The sequence below is a fragment of the Scylla paramamosain genome, chromosome 24 (genome assembly GCF_035594125.1).
Source record: "Scylla paramamosain isolate STU-SP2022 chromosome 24, ASM3559412v1, whole genome shotgun sequence".
NCBI classification, from domain to species: domain Eukaryota; kingdom Metazoa; phylum Arthropoda; class Malacostraca; order Decapoda; family Portunidae; genus Scylla; species Scylla paramamosain.
The window spans coordinates 13205828-13222615 of record NC_087174.1 but is presented as its reverse complement, the minus strand read 5'-3'; the positions used below and the strand labels follow the sequence as shown (position 1 = coordinate 13222615).

Here is a 16788-nt window from a genome sequence, read left to right as displayed (position 1 = left end):
CGTAACAGTTAGAAGATTGCTACATGACAATTATGAGACCACACATGCTAGTTACTAAGGATCAGCAGATGCGGATGCTGGGATGCTGATAGGGAACCGTGTGCGGGTTGTATTTGGTGCAGGAAAAAAAAAAAAAATCTTCCCCGGCACCCCATGTATATGTGAATATTACAGTTCGCTTTATCTTGTTTTTTTTTTTCATAAACTTTCTCTCTTCGCTGATGGGCCTTTACCTTTTCTTTTTTCTTTTTTTTATTTTTTTTCTTCTTCATGTACCGCCCGAATACAAGATGAGTAGACCTACTATCACTTTTGTGTTTGCACCGTACCTAACATTATGCGTGTGGGTGTAGTTTGTTCCACACGTGCCTGTTGAGCATGTAGCGGCGTATAAACTTAGATGCATGGTGGAGGTTAAATATAGACCCGAGTGTTGGCTCAGCTGAGGGGAGACGTGGGGAGGCTGAGGGAAGGTGTCAGTACGTGGTGCCAGTAAGCGTCTTGCAGTGTCCTTAGTTACCACCGCGAGTATCCTGCCTCATGTAGCTGACCACGTGCTCCTCGCTTCTCTCTCACACCGGCCTCTCACCACGGGTATTGACGTGTGTATGCGTGTGTGTGGAGTGCGTGGGTGTTTGTTTGTCTAGGGACGTGGTGGTGTTGGTGGGTGGTAGGGTAGTGGTTTGAGGGTCTGTTTTGGTGTACTCTCTCTCTCTCTCTCTCTCTCTCTCTCTCTCTCTCTCTCTCTCTCTCTCTCTCTCTCTCTCTCTCTCTCTCTCGTGTGTGTGTGTGTGTGTGTGTGTGTGTGTGTTACAACCGGTGAAGGGACTGATTTGTGCTTCCTCTCTCTCTCTCTCTCTCTCTCTCTCTCTCTCTCTCTCTCTCTCTCTCTCTCTCTCTCTCTCTCTCTCTCTCTCTCTCTCTCTCTCTCTCTCTCTCTCTGATGCATACACAATTCTTCTCTTCACACAGTGATTCAGGAGGTGGTTGGTGTCTGGAGCAGCACTGAACACCTGAATAACAAACACAACAGGTAAGATTCTAAGGGTCTCTCACCCGGACTGTTTTCAAATGCCACTGAGATGATCAGTCAGGTTATCACGAATGTTTCTCCCTTTAACGATGCAGAATCTTTGATGAACTATTACTAAAATAACGAAAACATCCTTGAAAATCGCAGTAACTCATACTAGGTAAGATTTTAAAGCTTATTCTTAAAAGTTTTCCTCTCCTCTCTCATCTGCACCATTTTCAAAAGCCATAGTGATAAGTTGTCGGGTTCTCAAAGGTGTTTTCCTACTAGTGGTACAGAATCTTGTTAAACTATTGCTAGAATCATAAAAACACTCTTGAAAACCGCAATGACTTCCACTCGAGCCTGTCAGAAGTAATGGAAATAGGACATGAAACACTTATTGAGGAGGCTTTTCCAGACAGTATCACGCTTGTCATGTCCCCTTGATAGCCATGGCGGCGGCCTACGAGGAGTTCCTGAGGAGGATGCAGGAAGGGATGATGATGAGGAGTGGAGGAGTGGCTGAGGACAAAGGAAAGGAACTGGAACAGCCCTCGTCGCCCCCACCACTCATAGATCACCAACAGCAGGAGCAGCAGCAGCAATATCAGCAGCAACAGCAACAGCCTCAAGAACAACAACAGCAGCAGCAACATCAACAACCGCAACAACAGCTGTCATCTTCCCCGACCTTTAAGGAGCTGTATGATTACATATGTCAGGAAATCCGCTCCTCGGGCACCTTGGACGCCGTGATGCAAGAGTTCCAGGTGAGTCATTTACGTAACGCAGGAGCAAATGTCAGGTTCACTTCTCAATCCCGTCAGGTAGAGTGTAGACGTGATGATGGCTTCTTGCAACTTCCCTTGTTTATTTGTGTTCTCAGGTCTTCCATCTCCTGACGTGTTATCTGACCGCTACGCAATCTTGCTTGTGTTCTTAAGTTATCCATCTCTTAATCTGTTGTCACCTGTCACATAATGACTTACCATTTAATAAGAGAGAAAGTAACAAAAGTTTCTTCTTAAAATGTTTATAAAGCTGAGCACCGTGACTGCTTCCCAATACACACATACACACACACACAGCTGCCTTCCTTCACAGGACCTGAGGACTGACCTGCAGCGCGTGACTTACGTGGCGCAGCGCGGCGAGATGCGAGCACTGCGGTTTGAACAGAGCTACAGCAGGAAGAGTGAGGAGGAGGCAGTCAGCTTTGAGCAAATTTACGACACGCTCATCGCCAACGAGGCCTCGGCAGCGAAAGCCTTGGAGGTCATGAAGAAGTGCATCCAGAAGACACCACCGGGGAACATCACAGCCCTCGCCGTGCGGTACATGAAAAGAGGCTGGGCGTCGCTTCTGCTGGAGTACTTCGAGGCGGCAGAGGCGGACGCTAAGATCAGTTTGTCCTTCGACTGTCCAGAGGAATTGATGTGGAATTCCTACGAGATCTTGGGGTACTGCAGGGCGCGCATCCACGACTACAAGGCGGCGAATACTTATTTCAGCAGAGCACTAGAGAACCTGCGGAGAGGTGCCGTGAGCAATGAGGTGAAGGCCACGGCGGCTGCGAGGATCATGGCAGTGTTCAAGACGGTAAAGGACAAGAAGAACAAGAAGAGCGGCGCCGACAAGCCAGACGAGACTAAGAAGCCATTCCCGCCCATCCCCCAGCTGAGCTACGGCCCCAACAAGAGGTTCCCCAGCGCCTCCTCCGCCCTCAGCTTCGTGACCATGGAAGGCAAAGGCCGCTGCACTGTGGCCAAGAGAGACATCAAGCCTGGTGAGTGGAGAGAGAGAGAGAGAGAGAGAGAGAGAGAGAGAGAGAGAGAGAGAGAGAGAGAGAGAGAGAGAGAGAGAGAGAGAGAGAGAGAGAGAGAGAGAGAGAGAGAGAGAGATAGTATATAGGTATTTTTTTACCCTTTGAGACAATAATTCATGTACTGTTTTTTTTTCGAGGGATAATTACTAATCATTATATTCCGTGTGTGTGTGTGTGTGTGTGTGTGTGTGTGTGTGTGTGTGTGTGTGTGTGTGAGCAGGAGACGTGCTGATGGTGGACTCCCCTTTTTGCACGATGATCAACCCTTCCTTCTTGGACACTCACTGCTTCCACTGCTTCGCCGGCGTCGCCACCCCCACGCCCTGCGCCTCCTGTGCTAAGGTAAGGAAAAGCACCCCTACTAACTACAGGAAGACAATCAAACTTGTTTCTTCCGTAACTCTTCTTTATTTCTTTAAGCAAAAGCGAGAATCGTAGCATGAAACGGAGCTGAGCTAGTGATTGCTCAAACCAGTCTGGCCACCATCTCCCCCTGCTCTTCCTCATCTAGGGCCAGTTCTACAGTTACCTTTTTTCGTTTGTTAGCTAGCCAACAAAACCACTGTAGCTGTAATCCAGTTTCACAGTCACCTTTGGCCGCTGCTTTTTGTTTAGGCGAGTACCAAAAATTGGGCTAATCTCGCTAGTGGCGCACGTAACGGCCTTCAAAACAACTAATTAACACAATGCTTAGTTGATTCATTCACAAGTACTTTACTTATACCCACAATATCCGACTGTCTTCAGCTTCTCTCTCTCTTCGCCACAGTGTTGCATCTCTTGCTGTTTTCTATCGCTATTTTCACGCTGGCTGCTCTTCTGATCTTGTTTACTGAGTCTCTTCATCTCTTAGCGCGTTCTTAAGTGGTATGATTCCCGCCAGAAATGGAGTGTGAAGGGAATGAGAACATCATTCACTAGTGCATAAGTAACTCTGTTTAAGCGTGAAGTGCACCCTCAGTGTACCGGCAGGTGTGGTACTGTGGGGAGGCCTGCAGGGAGGCGTCCTGGGCCAGCGTGCACCAAGCAGAGTGTCACGTGCTCGACTACCTGCTGGATGTCAACATTGGCAAGCTGGCTCTTCTTTCCTTCAGGTAAGCGAGGTTCCTTACTTGACCCATACATCACGATTTCCAACAGTTACAACGTTCATTACCATCACCATAATTGTTATCGTCATAATCACCATGTAATGTTCCGTCATTCATGCTGAGTTGGTGGTCCTGCAGAGTGCTGACGACCGTGACATGGCCTGGCCTGCAGCGCATGCGTCAGTCCATAGAGACCCTGGCCGAGGCAGAGGCAGAGGTGAAAGATGAGCCGCAGAAGGAAATGGAGGAGGAGGCTCAGGAAGGAAAGTCAGCTGAACACCATCCCCTTCAGTGGCAGGGAAAGTACCTGGCTCAAGATTACCGCACTGTGTTGCACCTCACGTCCAACGCAGACAAGCGCAGCTTCGGGGACATGTTCAAGCGGTCTGTGACTGCTGTATACCTCGCCCACTGTCTCAAAATCTCCGGCTTCTTCGGCAGCCAGGATGTGGAGGAAGACGACATGAGCTTCGTGGCCAGCGTGCTCCTCAGGCACCTGCAGGGAGGCTCCTGCAACGCTTACGAGATCAGCGAGCTGGAGGTGAGCGGTGAGGGTTTGTCCGGCGGCAAGTTGCAGGAGGTGGGCGGCGCGCTCTACACAACGATCTCTCTCACTAACCACTCCTGTGTAGCTAATGTCGCCCGCTACAGCATCGGTGACAAGTGTGTGCTGAGGGCGCTGGTTCCCATCCCTCGAGGCGGTGAGGTGCTGGACAATTACGGCTTCTTCTTCCACAGCAGCACTGTCAACGAACGGCAGGAGGTGCTGCTCAATCAGTACAAGTTCAGGTGCGAGTGCCGGGCTTGTGCCGAGCTGTGGCCGCTGTACCCGCACCACACGTCAGAGATCCTCATATTCCACTGTCCTTCCCCCGGCTGCTACAGTCCCTGCTCCTACTCCACCAGCAGCCGCACTGCCTGCAACGTGTGCGGCAACCAGCAACAGTACGCCAAGCTGATGCACGACATGGAGCAGCAACTGAAGCATTACAACGATCTGCTGGCTCAGGTGAGGAAGGGAACCACCGCCAACACCTTGCCGCAGCTTCTCTCTCACTCGACCTTTATGACCCGCCACGTCGTGCCTCCCGTGAAGCACTACACGGACCTGCAAGAGGTGATCAAACGGTGCTACATCCTACAGGGAAACATATTTCGCCCTTGCCAGGCAGCGACGCCGGTTGAGGTGCAGCAGCGCTCCGCCCCGCGACTCAGACCCAGCAAGAGGGAGGTGGTGCTGCCTCGCTAATATGCTTTCGTGGCAGTGGCCGAGCTCCGGTCAAGGAGTAACACCATAGGCCACAATATGAACACCTTCATGTGATGACAAGGTTAGTGCATCCTGTTCCCTTCCAGTCCTGGATCGTTAAAGCATCCCGACGAGATTTAAGCATTTCCCATGGTTGGGTTGACGTGTACAGTTACCCATTGCAGTATTGCAGCGAAATTTCCCGATATGAAGCTTAAGTTCCTTCCTCGGGTTACAAGTCAAGTCATTGGTATCAAACTAAGAATACAAGCGACATATAACACCTAGCCTAATGTAAGTCTTGTTGGTAAATGTATTAGGTAATTCTATGCTTGTAATTGATATTCTACAGGAACTAAAGCTTGTTTTCGATTCATTTGTTTACTTCATACTGTAGATAAGGTATCTTAGAGGTCTCAGCATCTGGGAAGGTTGGTGCCACAGAGCTGCCTTGGTGTGATGTGCACGAGACGTATTAATCGCTTTTTTTTTTTTTTTTTTTTTTTTTTGCCTGTACTAGGCATCTAAAGAACACAGTTATTGTAGTCTATCATTCAAACTTACTTCCTTGCCATTTCATATTGTGAAAAGTTTTTTTTTCCTAGTATGTGTAAGTATGTAGTGTGAAGGGTATAATGAAAGACTGGATTTGCCAAATGAAACGTGCAGCGCTGTATTAAGCGCTGCCAAAATACTCCTGACTAGAGCTGTGCAGGATCCACCAGCGTCGGTACTCGCGGATCCGATTACTCTGCCTGACCGATCCGCCGCGGGATTCGGGTCTGACTCGATAACTTGAGACGGGTCTCCCCAGCAGCGCAGGATCAGTGAGGAAGCCAACGATTACTGGCCGCGCGGTACTAGGGCATGAGGAGGGTGAGGATTACTGGATCTGTGAGGCGGCCAGACAATTACTTGTCGCGTGATACTCAGGCAGGGAAGGTGACGAGTACTGGATCCGTGAGGCGGCCAGACGATTGCTAAGATTCATCTGTCTCAGTAAAGGCTCAGGTGGCCTGTCGACTTGATGAATCGAACCGAATATATACAATTACAGAGTCCCGAATCTGCTACCATGATTTTTGCACTGATTACTTTATCTTTGCCTTGTACAGTAAAAAAATAAGTGAATTTCACGCTGCTCATAGTTTTGAATGAAGGGTCCACACCGCTAACACCAAACACTTGAAACAAGTTTTACTTACGAGAAAAATCATACTGCATCCTCAGAGGAGAAAGATTAAAGCAAAACTAGAAATGAAATGTGCACGTTTTTCCAGTATGTGTTTGCATAAACCTACAGAGCGAATTGACATTAATGGAGAGAGAGAGAGAGAGAGAGAGAGAGAGAGAGAGAGAGAGAGAGAGAGAGAGAGAGAGAGAGAGAGAGAGAGAGAGAGAGAGAGAGAGAGACAGAATCTACTGAGATGCCAGTCCCTAAAAAAAATAAATAAAAAGCCAGAATAATTATCCAGAAACTGTGCTAGGCAAAATATTCGAGTTAACATAATAGGAATATCAACAGTAGCATCCAGCAGAGCTCCTAACCCAGGCTTATGAGAACCCTGCATCGAGGCTCTCGGGAAGAACATCAGCCGCAAGTGAAGACCTCGTCTGATTGAAGCAGAAATCGGTCCAGGAAGGGGAGGTGACGGGGTGGGAGGTTTGAGACAAGACGAAAGAGGAGGGGCCAGAGGAAAGGAACAGGAGGAAGGCACATATGGTGAAGTAGAGAAAGGAGAGTACATGGGGCAAAAAAGTGAAAGAGGATGGAAGTACAGGGAGAAGGTAGAGAGAATAAAATGGAAGCAAGGCAAGAGTGAGGAATGAGTAAAGAATTAGAGGAGAGAAGCAGTAGTGGGGAATGGGTATTCTTTTTCCTGTTCCCCTACTCTTTTTTTGTCCTTTTCCCACCCACTCCCTTCCCACTTATTCTACATCCTCCATCTCCTTGCCCCTGTAATTCTTTTCCACAGTTACATCTGCTTCTACAGTCTGTGTGTGTGTGTGTGTGTGTGTGTGTGTGTGTGTGTGTACATTCGTATGTGCCTATATTTGTTTCTGTCTATGTAATTAATTCTCTCTCTCTCTCTCTCTCTCTCTCTCTCTCTCTCTCTCTCTCTCTCTCTCTCTCTCTCTCTCTCTCTCTCTCTCTCTCTCTCAACGTGCAACACGGTGTGTAACGCACGTCATCTTGCAAGGTGTGCGTATAGTGTCATTGTTCCTGTGTCATCGCGTGTACTAAGCTTCTTTACTTTGGTGCAGAGGAGCAGCTGGAAGTGAGTAACACAGACCCTTGCACACCTTTTGCGGGTTGCTCAGCACACACCGGCCGTCTCCATTCCTCTCCTTAGTGACTGGAGTGACGCGTTCCGCACCTGCCTAAATCATAATTAAACAAAAACAACTCAGATAAACCAGATAAACATGGTTCTTTTTTAAGAGAAATTCGACTACTTGTTTCATCACAAGGAACGGTCCGAGGGAGTCACCATCCTCGAACTGGTCCGCGATGAACTGTACAACAAGGGACTCCCCATCGTACAGTTCGCCTCCGACGAACTGAGCGACGAGGGATTCCTCATCGTAACATCCGCCCGTGTAATGGTCATCAAGATGGTATTTATCAGATAGAGACTGACCATTAGAAGACTCAGGCATGTGAAATTTGGCCATAGGAGCCTTTCCCTGTGGGGGCTTGGCTACCTCTGGGGCCAAACCTGACGACTACCAAATCTCTCCATGGCTAAATCTCCCTGGCCAAACCTGATGACGACCAAATCTCCCCATGGGTAAATCTCCCTGGTCAAACCTGACGACGACCAAATCTCTCCATGGCTAAATCTCCCTGGTCAAACCTGACGATGACCAAATCTCTCCTGGCCAAATCTCCCTGGTCAAATCTGACGACGACCAAATTTCCCCTTGGCCAAATTTTCCCTGGTCAAACCTGAGGACGACTAAACCTGACGACAACCAAATCTCTCCCTGACCAAATTTTCCCTGGCCAAACCTGACAACGACTAAACCTGACGATGACCAAATCTCCCCTGACCAAATCTCCCTTGGCCACACCTTACGACAACTAAACCAACCCTGGCCAAATCTAACATGACCAGACATAAATCATAAATATAAGCAGCAATGGTGAGGAGTGAAGAATTAGAGGAACAGGAAGTAGTGGTGAGCATTCACTTAACCTGTCCCTTACTCCTTTTCGTTCTTCCCCCTATCCACCCCTTCCCACTTTTACTGCCTCCATCTCCTTGCCCTCTGCACTCCTTTTCCAGTATTACTTCTGTTTCTAACTTCTTGAGTTATATTGTACATTTCTTACTTCTTTCATATCTCTTTTGCTATTTATTTATCTTTTTTATTTCATATTTTTTCATTTGTTTTTACCCTTCTCTCTGAATTTTTGCGTCGAAGTGAGTTTTCTGTCATTGCAGCTGTGTTCAACGTACAGAGAGAAGCCCCTACAAAAGGTACGATTCTTAATTAAATTATTCAACTTAATTATTAATCTCTATTTTTTTTTTTTTTTTTTTCATATAAAAATCATTGCTTCCGCTTATTTCATATATTTTACACAAAAAAAAAATTTCCTGAATATCAGATGTAATATATATATATATATATATATATATATATATATATATATATATATATATATATATATATATATATATATATATATATATATATATTATTCTATTTTATTATATTTTTATTTATTTATTCATTTTTTTATTTTATTTTTTTATGTAGGAGGGACACTGACCAAGGGCAACAAAAATCCAATCAAAAGAAAAAAAAAACCCACTGAGATGCCAGTCCCGGAAAAGCCTCCAAAGCGGTAGTCAAAAGTTGAAGGATAAGTGTCTTGAAACCTCCCTCTTGAAGGAATTCAAGTCATAGGAAGGTGGAAATACAGAAGCAGGCAGGGAGTTCCAGAGATGAATGATTGAGAATACTGGTTAACTCTTGCATTAGAGAGGTGGACAGAATAGGGGTGAGAGAAAGAAGAAAGTCTTGTGCAGCGAGGCTGCAGGAGGAGGGGAGGCATGCAGTTAGCAAGATCAGAAGAGCAGTTAGCATGAAAATAGCGGTAGAAGATAGAATAGCTAGAGATACAACATTGCGGCGATGAGAAAGAGGCTGAAGACAGTCAGAGGAGAGGAGTTGATGAGACGAAAAGCTTTTGATTCCATCCTGTCTAGAAATTCGGTATGAGTGGAACGTCTTGGAATGCCTAACTTCATAGAAATTGTTTTAGCTAGAGATAAGATGTGATGTTTCCAGTTCAGATTATAAGTAAAGGACAGAGGATGTTCATTGTAGAAGAAGGGGACAGTTGAGCGTCATTGAAGAAGAGGGGATAGTTGTCTGTAAGGTTGAGTCGAATTGATAGATGGAGGAATTGAGTTTTTGAGGCATTGGGTAATACCAAGTTTGTTCTGAAATCAAAATCAATCCAATCAAAAATTTTAGAGAGAGATCAGAAGTCAAGCGTTCTTTGGCTTCCCTGCGTGAAATGTTTACCTCCTGAAGGGTTGGACGTCTATGAAAAGACGTGGAAAAGTGCAGGGTGGTATCATCAGCGTAGGAGTGGATAGGACAAGAAGTTTGGTTTAGAAGGTCTTCCTGTTGAGGATAGATTAAAAAACTTTACATATGCAGGAAATTAAAGCAATAGGACGATAGTCTTAGGGATTAAAATGGTCATCCTTTTTAGGAACAGGCTGAATGTAGGCAGACTTCCAGCAAGAAGGAAAGGTAGATATTGACAGACAGAGTTGAAAGAGTTTGACTAGGCAAGATGCAATCACGGAGGCACAGTTTCAGAGAACAATAGGAGGGACCCCATCAGGTCCATAAGCCTTCTGAGGGTTTAGGCCAGCGAGGACATGGAAAACATCATTGTGAAGAATTTTAATGGGTAGCATGAAGTAGTCGGAGGTTGGAGGAGAGGGAGGAACAAGCCCTGAATCATATGAGATAGCCCAGAATCATCCAAGGTAGAGTTTTTAGCAAAGATTTGAGCAAAGAGTTCAGCTTTAGAGATAGATGTGATAGCAGTGATGCCATCTGGATGAAATAAAGGAGGGAAAGAAGAAGAAGCAAAGTTATTGGAGATATTTTTGGCTAAATGCCAGAAGTCACGAGGGGGGTTAGAACTTGAAAGATTTTGACACTTTCTATTAATGAAGGAGTTTTTGGCTAGTTGGAGAACAGACTTGGCATGGTTCCGGGCAGAAATATAAAGTGCATGAGATTCTGGTGATGGAAAGCTTAAGTACCTTTTGTGAGCCACCTCTCTATCATGTATAGCACGAAAAGAGGCTGTGTTAAACCAAGGTTTGGAAGGTTTAGGTCGAGAAAAAGAGTGAGGAATGTACACCTCCATGCCAGACACTATCACCTCTGTTATGCGCTCGGCACACAAAGACGGGTCTCTGACACGAAAGCAGTAGTCATTCCAAGGAAAATCAGCAAAATACCTCCTCAGGTCCCCCCAACAAAACACCAGAGGCACCTCCGCTTAGGGGGATCCTGAGGAGGGATTAGAGCGATAGGACAAGATACAGATATGAGATTATGATCGGAGGAGCCCAACGGAGAAGAGAGAGTAATAACATAAGCAAAAGGATTAGAGGTTAGGAAAAGGTCAAGAATGTTGGGCGTATCTCCAAGACGGTCGGGAATACGAGTAAGGTGTTGCTCCAATTCCTCTTGGTCGTGGAGGATAGAAAAGTTGAAGGCTAGTTCACCAGGATGGTCAGTGAAGGAGAGGAAAGCCAAAGCTGGTGGTGAACATTGAAGTCTTCAAGAATGAAGATCTTCGCAAAAGGATCAGAATGTGCTCCACTTTGGAAGTTAAGTAGTCAAAGGATTTCTTATAATCAGAGGGGTTAGGTGAGAGGTATACAGCACAGATAAATTTATTTTCAGAGTGACTGTAGTCGTAGCCAGATGGTGGAAAACTCGGAAGATTTAAAAGCGTGGGCACGAGAGCAGGTTAAGTCCTTGCGCACATAAACACAACATCCAGCTTTGGAGTGAAAATGAGGATGGAGAAAGTAGGAGGGAATAGAAAAGGGGCTACTGTCAGTTGCCTCAAACACCTGAGTTTCTGTGAGGAAAAGAAGATGAGGTTTAGAAGAGAAGAGGTGATGTTCTACAGATTGAAAATTAGATTTAAGACCGCGAATGTTACAGAAGTTAATGAAGAAAAAGTTGAAGGGAGTGTCAAGACATTTAAGGTTGTTATCAGAAGAGCAGTCCGATCTGGGGAATTTGTGGTCCCCTCCCCAGATGGGGACTCCGAGGCTGGTGTAGGAGTTGCCATGATAATTTTGAAATTTTGAGTGAAGTGTGTGTGTGTAATTAGGTGCTTGTAATTTTATGTGGAGGAAGAGAGTTGTCTTTAGAGGGCAGGCTGTGACTGCTCCCTTGTGTTGTGAGACACAAAGGAAAACATTCAGTGAGGTCACAGCTGCGTTTAATGATAAGTTCACAGCACCTCCTGATCCAGTGCTTTAGACCTCACTGAGGGTAATTATCGTTTCGGCAGGTGACTTTTATATATATATATATATATATATATATATATATATATATATATATATATATATATATATATATATATATATATATATATATATATATATATATATATATATATATATATATATATATACGAGTATCAACTCCTCTCCTCTAACTGACTGTCTTCAGCCTCTCTCTCACCGCCGCAGTGTTGCATATCTAGCTGTCTTCTACCGCTATTTTCATGCTAACTGCTCTTCTGATCTTGCTAACTGCATGCCTCCCCTCCTTCCCCGGCCTCGCTGCACAAGACTTTCTTCTTTCTCTCACCCCTATTCTGTCCACCTCTCTAACGCAAGAGTTAACCAGTATTCTCAATCATTCATCCCTTTCTCTGGTAAACTCTGGAACTCCCTGCCTGCTTCTGTATTTCCATCTTCCTATGACTTGAATTCCTTCAAGAGGGAGGTTTCAGGAGACTTATTCATCAATTTTTGACCACTGCTTTGATCCTTTTACGGGACTGGCATTTCAGTGGGCATTTTTTTTATTAGATTTTTGTTGCCCGTGGCCAGTGTCCTTCCTACATAAAAAAAAAAAAAAAAAAAAAAAAAAAAAAAAAAAAAATATATATATATATATATATATATATATATATATATATATATATATATATATATATATATATATATATATATATATATATATATAATATCTTAGTGGCTAATAACGGTAAGAAATAAAATACAATAATTATATGTAATAGCAACAAAAATAATCTTAGGCTTCTAGTAACCAAAACATCACAAAACAATAAAATAAAATTAGAAAACATCATAACATTGAAACATTACAGGAGCATGAGGACAAAATAATGAAAATTAAGATAATAAAACATTACAGGAGTATGAGAACAAAACAATGAAAATTAAGATAATAATAACAGAAACATAGGCTAGGCTCGTAGTGACCAAAACAACATGGCGCGGTGCAGCTGATTGTCTTTAGTTCAGAAATATTTTTACGTTTTCCACCACAATGTCCCGACACAGAGACGTGAGGAACCTGGATTATGATGAGGGTGAGTGAAGGAGTCAAGGCGTGTGGGGGAATTATTGGGATAGTACTGGAAGGCTGGGAAATGTGGTGGTGGTGATGGTGGTATTATCATTATTTACTTTATTATTATCATTGTCTTATTTTATTATTCATTTTATCCATGTAGTTTTGGCTTCCTTTCTTTGTTCATATATTCTGTAGTATCCCTTTTCATGTCCTTTTTTTCACGGTTTTTTTTTTTTTTTTTTTTGTATATACCCACGATAGTTTTGTTGCAGTTTAACACAATGCTTCCCAGGTAATTATGGTCACCCTCGAGTTGTGGATCGCATCACTTAACATTAATAATAGTTTCACCATGTGGCGCAAATCATACTCAGCCTGCAAGCAAATTCTCAATATTTACCTCAGTTTCTTGGTTTAATCGGTAGTGCGTGTGTTCGTATGTTGGTTTCGGTATGGCATGGGAGTTAGATGCATTGTGTTAAACAGCAATATTCCTTTTTTTTTTTTTGACCTATGTGAGTTTTCTTACAAGTGTGTGTGTGTGTGTGTGTGTGTGTGTGTGTGTATGTGTGTGTTTGAGTTAGTTTTTCTCTTTTTCCATATTGTGTGTGTGTGTGTGTGTGTGTGGTTTCTCTCTCTCTCTCTCTCTCTCTCTCTCTCTCTCTCTCTCTCTCTCTCTCTCTCTCTCTCTCTCTCTCTCTTATATGACTGTTTCCCTGCAGAGTACGATGAGGCGTGTGATGACGATGTCTATGGACACTCAGTTGACGACAGTGACTACGGCGTGTCTCCCAGCTTGGGTAAGTCTCTCTATCTCTCTGTCTCTTGCTAATTTAATTTTCATTATTCTTAATTTTCTTCCCCCATGTACCCCTCTCTCTCTCTCTCTCTCTCTCTCTCTCTCTCTCTCTCTCTCTCTCTCTCTCTCTCTCTCTCTCTCTCTCTCTCTCTCTCTCTCTCTCACCACATCCCCCACTGCTCTCCCCAAACACCTTCATGCTGGTTTAATTCTTTTTTTTCTTTTTTTTTTTGCTGTTTTTCCCCTTCTCATCCTTTTGCCTACTTTTACAAGCATTTAACCTTTCTTTTCTTAGCTTTTTATGTCTATTTTATCTACTACTCTCAATCTTTTTTTTTTTTTGTATTGATTTAATGTAGGGCAATATTTATACATTTAATTTGTTTCATCATTTCTTATCAATCTTCCTATCAATTCTTCCCATTAGCCAATCCCCATTAAACAGCAAAAAGTAAGAATTAGATACATGTGTTTATAATCATTCTGTCTTCCTTTCTTCCCCCCCCTCCCCAGAGCAATATTTATACAGCCAGAGCAGAGACAATGCACATGGATTTGGTCTTTACTTCCCAACCGGGGCAGACATTAAGGAGGAGGAGGAGACCTTTGATGGACTGAAGGTTGGTCTGTTGTGTGTGTGTGTGTATGTGAGCAAGCATGTTAGTTTTAAAAGGTCTACTGGAGATGCCTGTTCGTTTTGGAAAAGTCATAATAATTATAGAAATACATAGGAAATTTATTTTTTGAACCAATATTCTCTCTCTCTCTCTCTCTCTCTCTCTCTCTCTCTCTCTCTCTCTCTCTCTCTCTCTCTCTCTCTCTCTCTCTCTCTCTCTCTCTCTCTCTCTCTCTCTCTCTCTCTCTCTCTCTCAGGATGATTCTGAGGACCGCAGCAGACATGATTCTTCCTCCAGTTATGAGAAGCCACCTCTTTCTCCTGAGGATGAGGTAGTTATGCTTGTTATCCTTATTGTTGTTGTTGTTGTTGTGGAAAAAAATTATTGCTGCTACTATTATTATTGTTGTTATAGTTACTGTTACTGTTTCTATGTAACTATTACTATTACTACTGCTACTATGTATAATTATTACTCATGCTACTACTGCTGTTACTGCTATTACTGCTGTTAATATTACTATTCTATTTCTTGTTCTTTTCTTCTTTTTGTCACACCAAACTGTTATTGATACTATCTTAGCCTTATTCAATTCATCCCTACCACCACTACTACTACTACTACTACTACTATTGCTACTGCTACTTCTGCTACTACTACTACTACTACTACTACTACTACTACTACTACTACTACTACTACTACTACTACTACTACTATTCCAAAAGGTAAAAAAAAAAAGAAATTCCCAGTGAGTTCCAATTCCTGAAGAATACAGCTAGAAGGAATTATCCAAAATTAGAGAAGTATTAGTATTACCATTACTACCATAATTATTACTATATCCTGCCAATCTGACTCTTATCCAACCTTACCCACACAGATCAGACTTGCTTCAATTCTTGACAAGCTGAGAAATATACTTGTTGGTAGATTATTCAGTGCATCCCTACTACAGCTACTGCCATTACTGTTACTAATACTAATCTTACCAATCCCTCCTCAGGTCAGACTTGCCTCCATTCTTGACGAGTTGAGGAACATACTTGGCGACAAATTCAGTGAGGGGGAACTAATGCACACTGTCATAAGCAACAATTTCCACCTAGAGACAACCTTGAATGCCCTGCTGAACCGTAGCTCCTCTGGGGGCCGGCTGCCTCCTCTGCCGCTGCCGCCAATACCAGTTTTCACAGTGGTGGTGTACGTGATGATGGTGGTGGTTCAGGTGTTAGTCCACAGTCACTGCCACAGAGGGAGAAGAGGGTTAGGAATAGAGGTGTGTGTTTTGGTGGTATTTCTTGGTGTTTTGTGTGTTTGGTTAGGGTAGGTGTATTTTGTGTGTCTGTGTGTGTGTGTGTGTGTGTGTGTGTGTGTGTGTGTGTGTGTGTGTGTGTGTGTGTGTGTGTGTGTTTACCTAGTTTTACCTAGTTGTGGTTTATGGAGGGGAGTAATCTCATAGTATCCCACCTCTATATCTATCCAGTTAAAAGCATGGACAGTTACGGCATTGACAATGTCTTCACTGAGTTTATTCCATTTGTTCACACTTCTGTGAGGAAAATATACTTTTTGATGTCTCTTCTACAGTTAATTTTCTTCAACTTCTTACTGTGTCCCCTTGTACTCTGTGTGTCTAAATTTATAAAACATTCCTTGTCCAGATTTTCCATACCATTTATCATTCTATAGATGTTTATTAAATCCCCTCTCTCTCTCTTCTATTTTCAAGAGTATGAATTTCCAACATTTTTATCTCTTCATAGGTTGACTTACTCAACTCCAGAACCATCTTAGTGTGTGTGTGTGTGTGTGTGTGTGTGTGTGTTTGATTCAGAATATAGGTGTGTTTTTGTGTGCGTATGTGTTTGTATTTGACTAGGAATATATATATATATATATATATATATATATATATATATATATATATATATATATATATATATATATATATATATATATATATTCGGACCCCAGGTTACTGAACACCTTCCTTTTTGAACAGTTCAGTTTTCGAATAAAATTTTGAACTCGTTATTGCTTCAATTGTGGTACCATAATTTGGTTCTGGAACAAAGTTACTTGATTTCAAATATTAAAAGACATAGTAAAAGCTGCCATTTATTACTAATTTATAGTTTCTATAAATATCTTCTTTGTTTTTATATATTTGGAGGAGAGGCACAGAGTGTCATTCTTTGAAATAAGGTAAATGTGATCCCTTTAAAAAGCCTCGATGTAAGCAGTTTTTGATGCTCAGGAGTAATCCTGAGCCACTTGTGGCTCTCTTGATGACACCCAGTGCCATGATTACTGCACAAGTGCATTTTTCCAGTAGTTTTTCCCAGCAGCAAGATGTTTTAAGTGTTTTTGATCACCTTAATTTTATTGATAAATGGGTTGCTCTTTTCTGTGTCCCTCTGTAAGGTTTCCCTCACTAGATCAGTCTAAACAGTATCTTCTGATGAGTTCTGTGTCACTAAGATCATTCATTATATCCTTTCTGGATAAATAACTTGTGAGCTGGAGATGTTGTGACTCAACCATCTTAGCTGTAGGAGCATCTGTAATAAGCTGC

At 43.1% G+C, this 16788-nt stretch overlaps 2 protein-coding genes across 2 annotated transcripts in view; both read left to right on the top strand.

Moving 5' to 3' along the window:
• Positions 1-368: 368 nt before the first annotated feature.
• On the top strand, positions 369-5552 carry LOC135112753 (SET and MYND domain-containing protein 4-like). Its single transcript, XM_064027539.1, has 7 exons — positions 369-594; positions 973-1033; positions 1466-1785; positions 2120-2801; positions 3061-3182; positions 3813-3934; positions 4070-5552. The coding sequence occupies exons 3-7, from the start codon at positions 1468-1470 to the stop codon at positions 5178-5180; spliced, it is 2355 nt and encodes a 784-aa protein (XP_063883609.1). The 5' UTR covers positions 369-594; positions 973-1033; positions 1466-1467; the 3' UTR covers positions 5181-5552.
• A 7140-nt stretch (positions 5553-12692) lies between these two features.
• The window catches only part of LOC135112750 (HBS1-like protein), a 14049-nt gene continuing 9953 nt past the window's right edge, over positions 12693-16788 (top strand). Inside the window, exons 1-5 of the mRNA XM_064027538.1 lie at positions 12693-12810; positions 13517-13594; positions 14107-14213; positions 14467-14541; positions 15217-15489. The gene's annotated coding sequence lies outside the window, so the exon portion shown is untranslated. The remainder of the gene's footprint in view (positions 12811-13516; positions 13595-14106; positions 14214-14466; positions 14542-15216; positions 15490-16788) is intronic.

Bases quoted from the DNA above. Each gene is read 5' to 3' on its own strand.
- LOC135112753 (XM_064027539.1), top strand. From the start codon at position 1,468: ATGGCGGCGGCCTACGAGGAGTTCCTGAGGAGGATGCAGGAAGGGATG. The intron at 2,802-3,060 runs GTGAGTGGAGAG...GTGTGTGAGCAG, and splicing joins CAAGAGAGACATCAAGCCTG to GAGACGTGCTGATGGTGGAC. The intron at 3,183-3,812 runs GTAAGGAAAAGC...GTGTACCGGCAG, and splicing joins CCTGCGCCTCCTGTGCTAAG to GTGTGGTACTGTGGGGAGGC.